The 15,178-nt window shown below is 36.7% G+C and overlaps 1 protein-coding gene across 1 annotated transcript in view; it reads right to left on the bottom strand.

The window, feature by feature from the left end:
- Positions 1-13,936, bottom strand: part of Ac13E (Adenylyl cyclase 13E) — a 29,702-nt gene extending 15,766 nt beyond the window's left edge. The window contains exons 1-3 of the mRNA XM_069822968.1: positions 13,492-13,936; positions 10,000-11,060; positions 5,869-6,078 (exon numbers count right to left, since the gene is read on the bottom strand). Of these exons, the coding sequence (XP_069679069.1) occupies positions 5,869-6,078; positions 10,000-11,060; positions 13,492-13,799 (1,579 nt within the window). The 5' untranslated portion in view covers positions 13,800-13,936. The remainder of the gene's footprint in view (positions 1-5,868; positions 6,079-9,999; positions 11,061-13,491) is intronic.
- Positions 13,937-15,178: the final 1,242 nt, after the last annotated feature.

Genomic DNA, 15,178 nt, shown 5'->3' with positions numbered 1-15,178 from the left:
CAAAACACGTTCTTTTCCTGTGCACTTCATACCAGTATGTATTGTTGGTAATCACTTGTCATAAAAACGGAACTGAAATTGTTTAAATCAAGTCACGTGATAAACCATTAACGATTTCATTACAGCTATTTAACCCTTAAGTCATCGCGTGGGGTGATGTGAACATCCCGGTCAGATATTATGGAGCTCGTAACTACACTGCCGAGCAAAGAAACACAACACTTGAATAAATTTGAAATATCAATCCGTAATACAAATAACATTTTTGTGTGCTTCTATGGACCTGTTTATGTTAGGCAAGTGTTAATTCATGTTTTGGGAAGAAAAGTATAACCATTGGGTCGTTTGTGACACCCTCTTTGTCACTTCCTGTCTGGTACTGTATATTTATTGCTGTGCCATTAAAGTTTACAACCCTAAACCCAAGCAGCTAAAACAAAGTTACAACACTATAGTTTTCTCTTTTTGATTATAATGGAATTCTGTGATATTGAACTCAGTTTTAAACAACATTTAAGAGAGTTAAGATACCGTTAACCCCCGAGAACGCCGCTAGAGTAGTCATGTTGGAAAAAGATGACCGCACCTTACGTTATGTGGCTCAGGTGTCGCATACATGGCTCCGTAGCTCTTGAAGAGTATCTGGAGCATGTTGACGGACATTCCTTCCTAAAATGTCCCACAGATGATCAATTGGGTTAAGATCTGGACTGCGTGACGGCCATTGCATGAGTTGGATCCCTACTTCATTGAGGTACTGGAGGACGTATCGCGCCACACGAGGACGTGTATTGTCTTGCATGAGCACGTAATTGTCACCAATAAATGATGTAAAAGGAAGAACATGTTGCCCAAGAATTTCTTCAATGTAGCGATGGGCAGTAAGAAACCCATCTTCCACAAAACAAGATTCGTTCGTGCAGTCAAACTGACGTCTGTCCACACCATCACTGAACCGCCCTGAAATGCTGTCCTTGATAAATATTTGCATGAAGAATACCTTCCTCCAGTCCTCCACACTCTTTCTCTTCCATCTGAGGCAGAATCAGGACTCATCTGAGGACAGAACTGTTCCCCACTGTTTGTCAGCCCATTTCTGATGTCCCCTTGAAAATTGTAAGCGAGCTTGACGATGTTGTCTTGTAAGTTCTGAGCCAAGGGCAGATCTTCTGTATATCAGGCCATCATCATGTAACCTCCTCCTCACAGTCCACTCACTGAAATTCACATCTCGCACTTAGTCTAGTCGATTTCTGGCTTCGACCGCAGTGGTGTGGCGGTTACGCAGCACTTGAAGGCGCAAGAACTGGTCATCTATAGCAAGAAGTTGACCTTTTCCTACCATATCTCGGTCTTCGAGAATATGAACCAAGTTCCTTGTATCTTTGCACTGTACGTGAAACCGTCGACGGAGTTGTATGCAACACCTGAGCCACATAACGTAAACTGCGGTCATCCTCTACCAACGTGACTGCTCTAGCGGCGTTCATGGGGCTTAACGTCATCTTAACTTTCTTACATGTTGTTGAAAACTGAGTTCAATATCATAGAATTCCATTATAACCTAAAAAAGAAAATTATAGTGTTGTAACTTTCTTTTAGCTGCTTGGGTTTAGGGTTGTAAATTTTAACGGCACAGCAATAAATATACAGTACTGGATAGAAAGTGGCAAAGAGGATGTCACAAACGACCCAATGGGTATACTTTTCTTCCCAAAACATGAATTAACAGTTCCCTAACACAAACAGGTCCATAGAAGCACATAGAAATGTTATAATTTGTATTACAGATTGATATTTCAAATTTATTCAAGTGTTGCGTTTTTTTTTGCTCGGCAGTGTATATATTCAGTAAGCCTGTACTTCTGAAACTTTCAGTACCCTTAATGGAATTGGTAAGGCAACAATAAACGTAAATATTTTTGAAATCAGAATTCGCATACTCGAGATAATAATGGTTTAAGTGGATGGGGATGGTTAAGCGCGACTGCTTAAGGGTTAAAAGAGTATTGTAGTGTATTTATCTACATTCCATCGTATTCGTACATCGCTTCATAGCTAGAATATGGAACATGTCAAAAAAAAAAAATCTTAATAGTAAGCTTACCTACTACAAAGTCTTAATTATAGTCACAGTCTAGTTGAAATATATACAGAAGTGTTTTACAATATAGTTTACTAGTATAACACTTAATACAAGACAGAAATGTTCATGAAGCGTTGTTGAATGTCATGAATTCACCTACAGAATAGGAGGCGTGAGAAATTAGTTACTTCTTTAATTTGGCCCTAAATAATTTATGTTCTGAGTTTCATTTTTTATATCCACAGGAAGGCTATTACAAATTTTTACTGCCATATAACCACTCTTCTTTGATAGCATGATAGACTTGCCTTTGGAGTATGAAAGTCACTTTTTGGCGCGTATTTAAGCTATGAAGTTTATGCAGAAGTTTTTTGGCCTTTTTCACAACTAAAATGAAAAATTAAATTACAAAAATGTGTTTAATGCTTAAATAGTCGACTAAGAATTATCCAGAATGTTCACAACATTATCTATAGGCCAGGCCTATATAAACCCATAATCTTAAACTAATAAAACACCTTTTATTGAGTGTGTAACACAGGGGCGGGAAACAACTACTCTCAGAGAGCTTAGCTTCTCCTGTTACAGTTGGTGTTGTACGTAGATACTCATACTGACTCCTCTGTTTACAGTACGAGTTTCCCATCCTTAGTATAACAGGAGAATGTATTATGTATTAACTAATAAAATTAATCATATTACGATTTATGCATCATTTATTACAGCATAACTATATATCTTTTCTTTTATACACTCCTAAATTTCAAAATATATTTCTCACTTGAAGATGCCATATTTAACAATTTTTCTGTGCGTCATTGGCTGGCCATGATAATATCTTTGAAAAATATTGGAGTGCAAGAGGTCAAATGACTTTATTGTCAAACGCCTGGCATTAGAAAACAACAACAACAACAATTTTTTTGTCTAACAAAAATCTTCTTTTAAAATAGGCCTACACTGCAGTTTTCATCACTGTTGAAGTAAACCTAAGGTACATTTTTGATAAAATTTGCAGTAAGTACTTCTATTTTTCCATTTTATCTAGCCATTACTGAAAATATTCTTTCTGTAAATGCATTTGAAGGAAAAATGCTTAGCAAAAATTATATCCCAATTAAAATATTTTTTAAAGTTGAAAACTAAAAATGTTGTTGTTGTTTTCTAATGCCAGGCGTTTGACAATAAAGTCATTTGATCTCTTGCACGCCAATATTTTTCAAAGATATTATCATGACCAGCCACTGAAGCACAGATTTTGAGGTGTTCCGAATCCATTACTTGGTTTGAGTTGCACAATGGGCAGTTAGGGGACTGATATATTCCAATTCTGAAAATAGCACGTTGTAGCCGATTTAAGTGAACACCATATTTTAATGTTTTGGTGGCTACTTCATTCACACACAACCCCCAGAATGTCTGGAGGACCACACCTGCTGTTGGTCGACGGGTCCATTGGACCTAGCTGGGAGATCTTGTTGATCACCAGCTTTCTCTCCTTAAGCCACTGGAGGACGATTTTAGTGCCATAGCAGGTCAGCACTAGGAACAGAAAAGTAGAAAGAGGAGGAAGGAAAGTGAAATGAACCCCTAGGCCTCGAATGCTCTAATGCCGTTGGGGTCGAAGAAAGTAAGAGTTCAGTCAGAGGACTGGTTAGGAAAGGGTAAAGAGGGAATTAGGTATTGAATAGAGGAAAATTATACCAAATTCAGTCATTAACTCATCAAGTTTACCAGTGCTAATGGATGAGTAGCCCCTCCCTTTAGTTCAGCTCGTAAAATTATGCTTACTAACAGCTGCACCACGGGAAGGTAGGGATGGGACATTGGGTATTTGTCCAGGTTGGTTCCTTAAAGCCTTCAATGGGAAGGATTAATGGCTCTCCCCCCTGTACCCAACAGATACTCAAACTGCACACGAAACAAAAAAACATAAAACTGTATTGTTCTGAGTAAAACTGTACATCTGGCAACCTTAGACTAAGTGCAAATTGTTCAAGAATTTCTTAAAACCACTAACACTATATGTAGGTCAGGGCTGCCAAGTGTTAGCTTTTAAAGCATGGTTGGTGGAGTTGTCTGACAATCCTCCCAGCTACGTCATATGGACCAGCAGGTGTGGTCCTCCAAATCAGTGGCAGGTCCTCCAAACAGTGGGGGTTGTGTGAAGGTGATATAACCGCCATAACATAAAAATATGGTGCCAGCATTAAAATGTTTATACTTTTTGCTACATCACTTTCCTGTATTGGAGAGCAAGAGAGTTAATGACTTTACTGCCAAGAACTGAGCATTGGTTAACGACGACATATTAAACAACGAAATACGAGGGGATCCAGGAAATAACGACCGTTCGCGCATACCCGCCATGCAGCTGACTCCCCTTCCTTGTTTGAAGGTCAACTGGCTTCCTTAACATGTGTTCTCATAATGTTGTGAGTACTGGTTGCAACAAGTCGCCATTGTGTATTTTGTGTTACTTCAAAATGAATGACGTGATTGATAATCCCGCCGACTGTGAGATGAGGAGTGTTATTCGATTTCTGAATGCCCGACATTTGAAACCTGCAGAAATTTACCGGCAATTGAAAGAAGTGTATGGTGATACTGTAATGAATGAAAGAAATGTGAGAAAATGGTGCGAAATGTTCAACAATGGGCGAACAAATGTCCACGATGAAACTCGACCCGGACACCCATCACTCATCACAGAAGACCTGAAGACTAAAGTGAACGACAGTATCTTGCAAGACAGGCGCACATCACTAAACGAATTGCATATTGCCTTTCCTGACATTTCTCGTTCTTTGCTTGGTGAAATTGTGTCGCAACATCTTGGCTACCACAAAATCTGTGCACGATGGGTTCCACGGCAACTGAGTGACCAACACAAAACTCAGAGAATGGCCTCAGCATTGACATTCTTGATGCGATATCACACAGATGGAGACGCCTTTCTTGATCAAATTGTGACTGGTGATGAGACTTGGGTGTCTTACAACACCCCAGAGACCAAGCGCCAATCACGTCAGTGGCATCATCCCTCATCACCCAAGAAACCGAGAAAATTCAAACAGACTCTCTCAACATAAAAAGTCATGGCTACTGTCTTTTGGGATCGCAAAGATGTTCTTTTGCTGGATTTCATGCTAAAAGACACTACGATCAATGCAAATCGTTATTGTGAGATTTTACGAAAACTACGGCGAGCCATCCAAAACAAGAGGCGAGGAATGCTTTCGAGAGGAGTTGTGCTTCTTCACGACAACGCCAGCCCGCACACTGCTGCTTCAACTCGAGAATTGCTGGATCAATTCGGTTGGGAAATCTTTGATCATCCGCCCTATAGTCCAGACCTTGCTCCTAGCGATTTTCACCTTTTCACTAAGCTGAAAGACTTTCTGGGTGGTACGCGTTTTGGAAGTGATGAAGAGTTAAAGAAGACAGTGAACACCTGGCTTAATGAACTGGCGGCAGAGGAGTATAACACGGGAATTCTAAAGCTAGTGAACAGATACGACAAATGTTTAAATGTAGGTGCTGATTATGTAGAGAAGTAAAGGAAGCTTCAGTTATGTAACAGACTTTGTTTTTTCAAATAAAAATTTTTTTTTTTTAATTAATACAACAAAACGGTCCTTATTTCCTGGATCCCCCTCGTAATTTAGAAATGATACACTGAAGTAATTACATAAATGCACAATCATTTACTGGTACAATAGTAAATTGATGTCATTAATATACTTTGCCTTGTGCAGAAATGTCAAGATAGTATTCTTTACCTTGAATTATTTCTCCTTCTTCAAGCACGTATAAGTCGTCCAAAAACTTGCAGGTGGTCTCTGAAACATGGACCTGCCCAGGTTTGCCAGTTGACTCCATTTGATTTGCATATGTTACATCGTTGGACCACACATCAAACTTAAACCTCTTTATCCCCACGATACCACACAGCACTGTTCCTGTGTGGATACCCACACGCATGTTCACTCCTGTAAAATGATACCGTGTTAACTTGTGGGTAATAAAAGTTAACAACCGTGTATAACAATTTATTTCATATTAAACATGGATGAGCAGCAACATAACACAACAGTACGCAATTCAACATCAACCTAACTTGTAGTGCATCATTTAAGATTTAATATCTATCTTTCCAAATATATATTTCACTTCAAATTTACCCACATAACCCGAACATTATTTATTTGTGAAAATTAAATTTATAATTCACCATCATCACCATCCTTGCATATCTGTACTAAATCTTAACTATCTAGTTAACTTATTATCCATTGCTTAAATTCTAAACCAAAATTCTGCTATTCTTACCATAATTTCTCCTCTACTACTATATCTACCACATTCCAACATTGCTGTTCTCTTGGGCGCCGAATTGGGGACTACTACTTCTCATATAAGAGCGTGAATGTAATTTCCATCTGTAATTTATTGAGTTCATGTACTGGGTGTTCATTTCAAAGTGTGTCATGACGTCACTGTTGTGAGTCAGCGATTTGAAGCGAGTTTCAGCTTTTATGTCAGAGAAGTTGCCTATTAATCAAGGCGTTCAATCTGAACTTGAGAACTTGTACGGTATAACTTGAATGTCGTAGCAACAGATGGCGGTCTGTAAAGTCTGTGTGCTACCATAACCTCTTTCGAACTGTGTTTTGCGCGGGCAAGTCGTACGCAGGGTATTTGTTATCATCGATTGCGTACGGCAACATTCCACAACACAAATCAAAATGCTCTGTGTCCATGTTGACCGTCCAAGTTAACAAATACGTAAATAATCGTCTCAACCCTCTCCCCATATCCCGACAGTAAGAAAAAAAACTCACTTCAGTACGTGTTTCCAAACAGTTCACATTCTTGCCACTACTGGCGTTACCCTACGTATCGGTAAGTAATCTTCAGAATGAACGCCGTGCTTGCTAGGCAACTTCTCTCGCATTTAGGTAATACGCCTCTGCGGAAGTGTAGGAAGATTGAATTCTCTAGGCTCATCGGCTAGCCACATGACAACATACAGCGAGCCATGACACATTTTGAACTGAACACCCAGTATTGTATTGTATTGTATTTATTCATTCCCTGTACAATCTATTACAGATTATAGGTTCGTCATTAGATACAAACTCAAAAAAAAAAAAACACACACGCACGCGCGCGCACACACACACACACACACACACACACACACACACACACACACACACACACACACACACACTCTCTCACACAAAAAATAAGATTTCTAATATGAATTTAATTTTAACACTCTTAAGTTTTCCAAAGAATAGTAAAACTACCAAAGACACAATAAATAACAATATGTAATCTTCATCTTACGATGTTTGGATGACTTATATACGTCCGTTCATAAATAACAATATATATAAATATAATACATTTTCCGTTTACAAGACACTAAATAAATAAATTAACAGAGATTAGGTAAGAACAAGATAGTCCTACATTATTATCAATATTGTTTGGAGAAAAAATTATGTGCAACAGTAATGAAGGTAGGTATTTTGCTTTATAGCTTTAATGCAAGAAATCAGTGATTTTGAACAGCATGGACTGGAGCAGAATAGTTTTTACCCTGGTTTTGAAACCTTCATAATCTAAATGTTTAATATCCCCAGGTATCTTGTTATATAATAAGATACCTGTATGAGAAGTACTGTTGAGACTTTTGGTAATAGTATGACAATTTATATGCAAGTTGTTGGCAGTTCTTGTGTTATGGTTATGAGTTTTAGAGTTCCTTTTAAAATAGTTAAGATTGTAATTTGTGATCTTTCATAACATAGCTTTTACTGTTATTGAAGCTCACATTATTTTTGCAAAACGTCACTAAGGTGAGAGAGATGCAATTTATATCGAGACAAAATTCGTTATAAAAATGCTTTTTTAATAAATAATGTAGGTTTGTAACTTATTAAATTAGCCTATTATGTACGACTAAGATTTTTGAAAATGTGTCTCTGTGTGATCTCAGTTTACAATATACCAGTACATACTACGAATTGTGTAGTACAATAATTTGATCACTAGTTGGGAGTTCTCACCCTCTCTGTCAATAGCAATCCAGCATGATAAAGGACAAGGACAAAACTTCTATATTCGTCTACAGACCTTATGAACAGACAAGAAGTGAAGGATCATGGAGAATTGTATCAAAAACATGTGCAGCTTCAACAGTCTGACAAAAGAGGCTTCTCAAATGCACGTTTTAATTTACTTTGGAAGCTGTTTTTTACGCCTTACAATTTGCATTGACTAATTCTTTTAGTAAAATTTCCTTTTCAGCATCTATACTAATGTACGACATTTCGATGAGGGGGTTCAGTTTGATGGCTTCGAAAGATTTCGTTGCTAGTAACAAAGACTGAAGAGCCAATAAAAAGCAGGACATAAGTATATAACAAATAATTTACATTTGAAATATGTACAACAGTCTGCAGTTTTTAGTAGGAATGTTATTGTTACTATAATGTTTAAAAATTTATTTCACTCAGCAGAAGTTGAAAACTGCATTAGTGTTGCAGAATACGCACTTAAAACTTACTTACTGATCATGCATAGTATGTTATAAGTACAACTGGAACTTGGAAAATAAAGGTGGCTCAAATTTTGTTTCTGGGTCTGTAAAATATTGACTGTTCCAGACTTCTTAATATAATAGTATATTTTTGTAATCTAGTTAGTTTTTTTGTTATCTGAAATGTGGGCCATGTTTAAAAATAAATCAGAGATTGCTCCCCCTGCCCGCAGGTTTAAGATTTAAAAAAATTAATAATTGGGTAAAGAAAAAAAATATATATATCGTGTTATTCCTGCAATAACTCCTATGTGCAAAGTATTAAATTTTTCAGTAGGAAGAAAAAACACATTTATTCTTCTATGGCAGTAGTGCATAGTGAATTCTTACATTTTCGAAAGAAAGAAATATAATTACATATAGGAGATTTTATTATTTGCTGTGTCATTATTTAACCCCTTACCGCATTCTGGGATAGATATATTCATATAATTTATAATATAAGCATATAATATTTCAAACTGCATACTGGGACAGATATGGCACACGGTCAAGAATTGGATTTGACCATATGTGACATCAGTGAGAAAGAAAGAACTACTTAAGTTATTTGAATATTAAACCGGTGTGTGCAAGACTGTCCCATGTGGTAAGGGGTTAAGTTATTTAATAGAGCAAAAATCTGAAAATCGATAAATGTCACATAAGAGTTATTGCCGGAACAATGACGATAATATGAAAATGTCAACTTTCATAAATGCTTAAAAAATAAAATACGATCTAGTATGACACTAATGAAATGAAACTACTTTGCTACATTTGTGTTTGTTACCTATTATAAATAAAAATACAATTTTTTTTGTTACGTAATTGAAATTAATATTTCTTCATCAGTAAAATTAAGTGTGTTCATTTGTCTTATCAACAGCAAGAGAATGTTAATTATGTATTGTATAAACAGGGTAAGAAGTTAAAACTAGACTTATATGTAGAAAATGAAAACGTACTGTACTGTGGGGTAAACATGACCATAAAACAAAAAAATAAATAAACAAATTATGATATAAGCCCTATATATGATTTAAAATAATAAAAACATATTTAAAAACGGAGAAAAAATAATGAATGTTAAAAAATATGTTCAGTGCATCTGATATCATGGTATATATTTTCTTTATGGTCATGTTTACCCCAACGATCAAGTTTATCGCAGTTTATGGTAGGGAAAGTAGTTCAATTCAGAGGAAATAGAGAGGGAGTACGCCACATGGTATACCTTATAAGGTCTTCTCTAAAAAATCCCCCCCCCCCACAAGCAAAAATTGAAATGATGCCCCTAGAATGATTCTGTACTTCTTACCTTCGTTTCTCTCATCATCAAACTGTTTGATAGCGTCTATCATGCCAAGTCCCATCTCCACACAGGCCTTGGCATGATCTGGTTTAGGCTCAGGACATCCAGCAACACAGTAGTAACAGTCACCAAGAGTAGAGATCTTCTCACAACCATGCGTAGCACACAGGTCGTCAAATCTTTCAAACAAGTCATTCAAAATGTCCACCAGCTCTTCAGCAGTCTTATTTGAACTCATTCGCGTGAAACCAACAATATCTGCAAATAATATGCTCACATTTTCCATACGATGCATGTTGAATGGTCTGAAAAGGGAGCGTATGTCACTTCCTCCCGGGTTCGAGCCCCGCGTGGAACACCTCAGTGAGCCGTCAGCCTTTTCTGTCCCTGCGTTATCTTCTCTCCCACCACCCGTTTCTGACATCAGCCACGCAGCAACTTTTGGTGGCATGACTGAGTGTATCATTTTCTCTTTCAGCTGTTTCTCCATCTCCAATTGCCGCCTCACAAGCAAAGACTGTCCGACTTTCATGAAAGTTCCGCGCATGCGAACGTGAGTCATTATAAGAATATGAATGCCTATTAAATGAACACAAAGATGTAGCAATGCGCGAACAGCAATTCCAACTGAACCCATGTCTCCGTAAGTCTCTCCAGCACTTAAGTTATGAACTAGGCATTCGAAAACTATGGAATAGGCTCCTCCGATGGCAACGCACATATAAAGTGGCAGTGGAATTACTGTGTAAATAGACAGTAATATCTCAATGCAAAGAGAAAATTGTCCGACAGGTGTGATGTCAGGCGACTTTTCGACAGACGGATCAAATATTACAAAAATCAATGACAAGGTACTAATAAGGACAGCCATGAATACTGAAACTGACAAGATATACTGCCTATATACTTCAGTGTAAGTCAGAAATAGAACTAATCCAGTTACGAAGAAGAGAATGGAAAATGTGACAGCGACTGCTATCCAATGTTGAGTTGTCCCATCAAGTCCAGTCACGAGGAAGTAAATGAACCACGACAGCGATACGACAAGAATGTAGAAGAGTGAATACCTGAAAAACAGAAAGAAAACAGAATACAAAATAAATCCTTTAAAAAGTACAGTAATTCAAAATATTTAAACTATCACAAATTATTCACTGTCATTAAAGTTCGCGAACTTTCCACCATGTCTTTGGTGTTGTGGCAATCCCTTTGATGACACAGACATATCAACGTTTTTCTTGTTGACCTGTGGCAGTCTCTTTTTGAGTGATGTCTATTATTGTTCGCGTAGGCTGCCGCGGCTGGTGTACATGGTGTGTGGATAAGCTTCAGGGCTTCTACCGCGTTGTCTTGGTGTTAGTGGCTGACGTTTCGACCGCTGTGTTGTGGTCATCTTCAGAGCAGTTGTTGGATAAGGAAATAGTCTGCGAGCTCGTATATATATAGTATCCGGACATCGGGCACGGTATCAAGGTCACTCTTTCGGACCTTATGAGGGCCAGTATTTAATATGAATACTCCCCTTCATACAGACCTCAACCGGATTGGACAATGTAGGACCAATCAGATGCCAGAAGGAGAACCTACGACCTATCACTGCAAGTACTCCCCCCATCGAGACTACTATATATATATATATATATATATATATATATATATATATATATATATATATATATATATACACGAGCTCGTAGACTATTTCCTTATCCAACAACTGCTCTGAAGATGACCACAACACAGCGGTCGAAACATCAGCCACTAACACCAAGACAACGCGGTAGAAGCCCTGAAGCTTATCCACACATGTTGTCTATTATTGCCTGTGTGTGTTGTGTGCCATCACAAGAATTATTACAGTTCTGAACAAATATTAAATTTCTTGTTAAACTTGGCAAAAGTGTAAGCAAAATGAGAAAGATGTTAGTGCAAGTTTACGAGGGTAATGCTATGAAAGAAAATAGCATCAGAATTAGGTTTTTGGGTATTCCACCATGTGCTGGAACTTGACTCTCAATTATTTATAATTGTTTATTTTTAACTTGTTTTGAATATTTTTAATGGTTTACAAAAATTATCACATTACTCAAACATCTAAAATGAATTAATTTTACTTTAACTAATTAATTAATTTTGACTCTGTACATAATAAATATACAATAATTTCCGAATAATGTTTAATGCATTAATAATCCACCACTGTTGTAGTTACCGCACCTATTGCTACCTCACTTTCAACTCTTCCTCCCAGGCCATGTACCTATGCAGTGCTACTTATGTAAGTCAGCATAATCATGTCTTTTGGCTGTCCAAGACCTACATAATTAGGCTACTCAAAATGTACAATTTCGGCTATGAACAATTTTTATACACAAATAGCGAAAACATTGCAGGTAGCTTATATAATTCACACAGTATCTACACTAAAATTCTGAAAAAGTTTCTGATAATTTATATTGATTGTAAAAGTATTTCATCTCCAATATTTCTATACCAATGCAGTTATATTGTCAGACTCCAAAGCAGCTATTCTATCAATAGTCTCTAAACACACATCTTCATCTCAAACAGCAGAAATAACTAAAATGCTCTCCCAATTAATATCACTCAATAAAAGAATTGTATTCCAATGGATACCATCCCACTGTGGAATCCTGGGAAACGAGAATGTGGATGCACTAGCAAAGAAGGGCAGCACTGCTACTTACAGACCTGTTACTAAATCTACATATTACTCTGTGAAGAGATTTATTAAATCTACATACTTAGACTTCAACAAACAAAATTTGATAACACAACCTCAAGGGAAAAAATGGAACTCTCTGCATCATAACCCACAGTTAATTCCCGATTTACCACGAAAACTGTCTATAGCTGCATTTAGATTGGCAACAGGCCAACCACCTGCATAGAATTGGAATATATCAGTCCCCTAACTGCCTATTGTGCAACTCAAACCAAGAAATGGATTCGGAACACCTCAAAATCTGTGCTTCAGTGGCTGACCATGATAATATCTTTGAAAAATATTGGAGTGCAAGAGGTCAAATGACTTTATTGTCAAACGCCTGGCATTAGAAAACAACAACAACATATTTCTATACTATTGTAAGATTAACAAAAGTAATTTGTTTTTAATACCCCTCTTTTTCTTTTTGCTTGATAAAATAACGTTTACCTTGAAATTTATGTGTAAACATATATGAAAATAAGAACAAATATGCACATTAGGAATGTACTGTGGATAGTTTTTTATTTGGTTTATAAACTGTTACTTAGCTTATTTTACAACAGAAAGAAATTTTAAATGAGATTTGATTCATTAACGTGACTTGATAACTTAATAGTAAAATAAAGTGCATAACAAATTGTACACCCACTTGTGCTTTTGAATTAATGATCAGCTATATAGGCTATACAATTACAACATTTTGGAACAAAGTGATTCTTTTCAGTGCCAAATAAAGTGACAGCAAACTAATAAAAATGCAAACTTACTGAAACCGGAGTCGCACTTGTGGGAAGGAGCTTCTTCGATATTGGCCTTCAAGTATCTCTGAATCAAAGCGAGGATCCCACCATGAACGTCTGGCTGCCCGCTCAAATGGAATGGGCAGGGAGATGCCACAACAACTTGATCGTTGTCCAGTATGAGCCAAATAGTTCTGAATGTATGGCGCAAGAGAAATTTGAATGTCGTCATCATCTTCACCATCTGTCTGTTGACTTGGACCCCGAGAATGTGAGAAACTTACTGATGAATTGCACTGGCGTTCTACTCTGCTCTGAATCGTTGCTTCTGCCATTTTAATGTATGCAATACTAAGTCATTTTGAATCATCAATAATAGCAGCTTGTTTCGTCACTGCAGCTTTATTGAAAATATAGCAATTTCACTCAGAGTTAAAACTAATCAGTATGAAAATTGTATATCCATCTCTCCTGGCATGCTCCAAGAATAGGCCAATGTATTAAAAGGACACATCAGAATGCATTGTAAAATGTTACCTAAAACTCTTGCAAATATGCTATAGATAAATCCATAATATTCATATAGACCATTATCAAACATTTCATTATAAACTTCAAAATGCATACAAAACTTTATAATGACTAACATAATACAAGAGCGATATACTTCGTTGCATGTGACTTGTAAACATTTTGTAATTAAAAAGAAACTGCATAGTAGTTTTAATTGACTCTAATGGCCTTACAATTCCCAATGTACAAGGAAGGCCAAATATTACTTATTCTTCTCATTTTGTTTGGTGTCAATCGCAATTTGATCATCACAGAAGCGATATTATCTCACAACGCACCACATGTAGTACATTTAGATGTATGTTGCTATGTTCAATGAATGATCTTCTCTGCATTTATGATCAAACTTCCTCCTTAACACAGCTACTGGGTATGCAACTGGAAGGAAAATAAACACAAGTTAGATAAATAAACGGAAGTATTGAATTTACAGATATGGATTTCGATAATAATAACTAGAGTCAAAACTTATGTGAATAACATATTATGTTAAGATCTCCAATTAAAGCATTCAAGCAAAATAAATTGACCTCTCTCGTAATGGTTATGTTATATTCTGGGAAATGATTAAGGATGCATATATGAAGTGGTTAACATTAGACCTCGTAATTTCTAGCAAATGAACCAAATTTACACTACATGATTAATGATATTGACATTTAAAATTTGTAATGACAGGTGTATAGCCAATGGTCATATTGAAGGGCGGGGTGGGGAAGAGAGTCAGCACGGTTTCGGCCAATGATTGACAGCAAATCTCTAAACGTCCATTGAAGTGGTGACAGCTCAACAAATAAGAAATAGGGCGGGAATGGTACTAGTCAACAAGAAAAGAATTTCACCAACCTGTATATACATAATGACAATTTTCTGCACTCGAAAATCACGTAAAATGTGAAGAAGCCTGTTTGTCTGTGAACTTTAGTACAAGTAGCCAACGTAGATCCTGCATTCAGCTTTCACTTGAAGGAGTAATATAATCTCCAATCTTGTATTACAATTAGTGCGGCAGTAAATTATGTATACTAATTTGGGAGACTTGACTGAGGATTCATATAAGCTATTATTGAAGACATATCATTGAAATCAAATTTCAATTTAAACTAGAAGAGAATTCCACTACCATAGTGTCAGCCATTTG

The sequence above is a fragment of the Periplaneta americana genome, chromosome 4 (genome assembly GCF_040183065.1).
Source record: "Periplaneta americana isolate PAMFEO1 chromosome 4, P.americana_PAMFEO1_priV1, whole genome shotgun sequence".
In the NCBI taxonomy this organism is placed as follows: domain Eukaryota; kingdom Metazoa; phylum Arthropoda; class Insecta; order Blattodea; family Blattidae; genus Periplaneta; species Periplaneta americana.
This window is presented reverse-complemented; position numbering and strand designations above follow the sequence as displayed.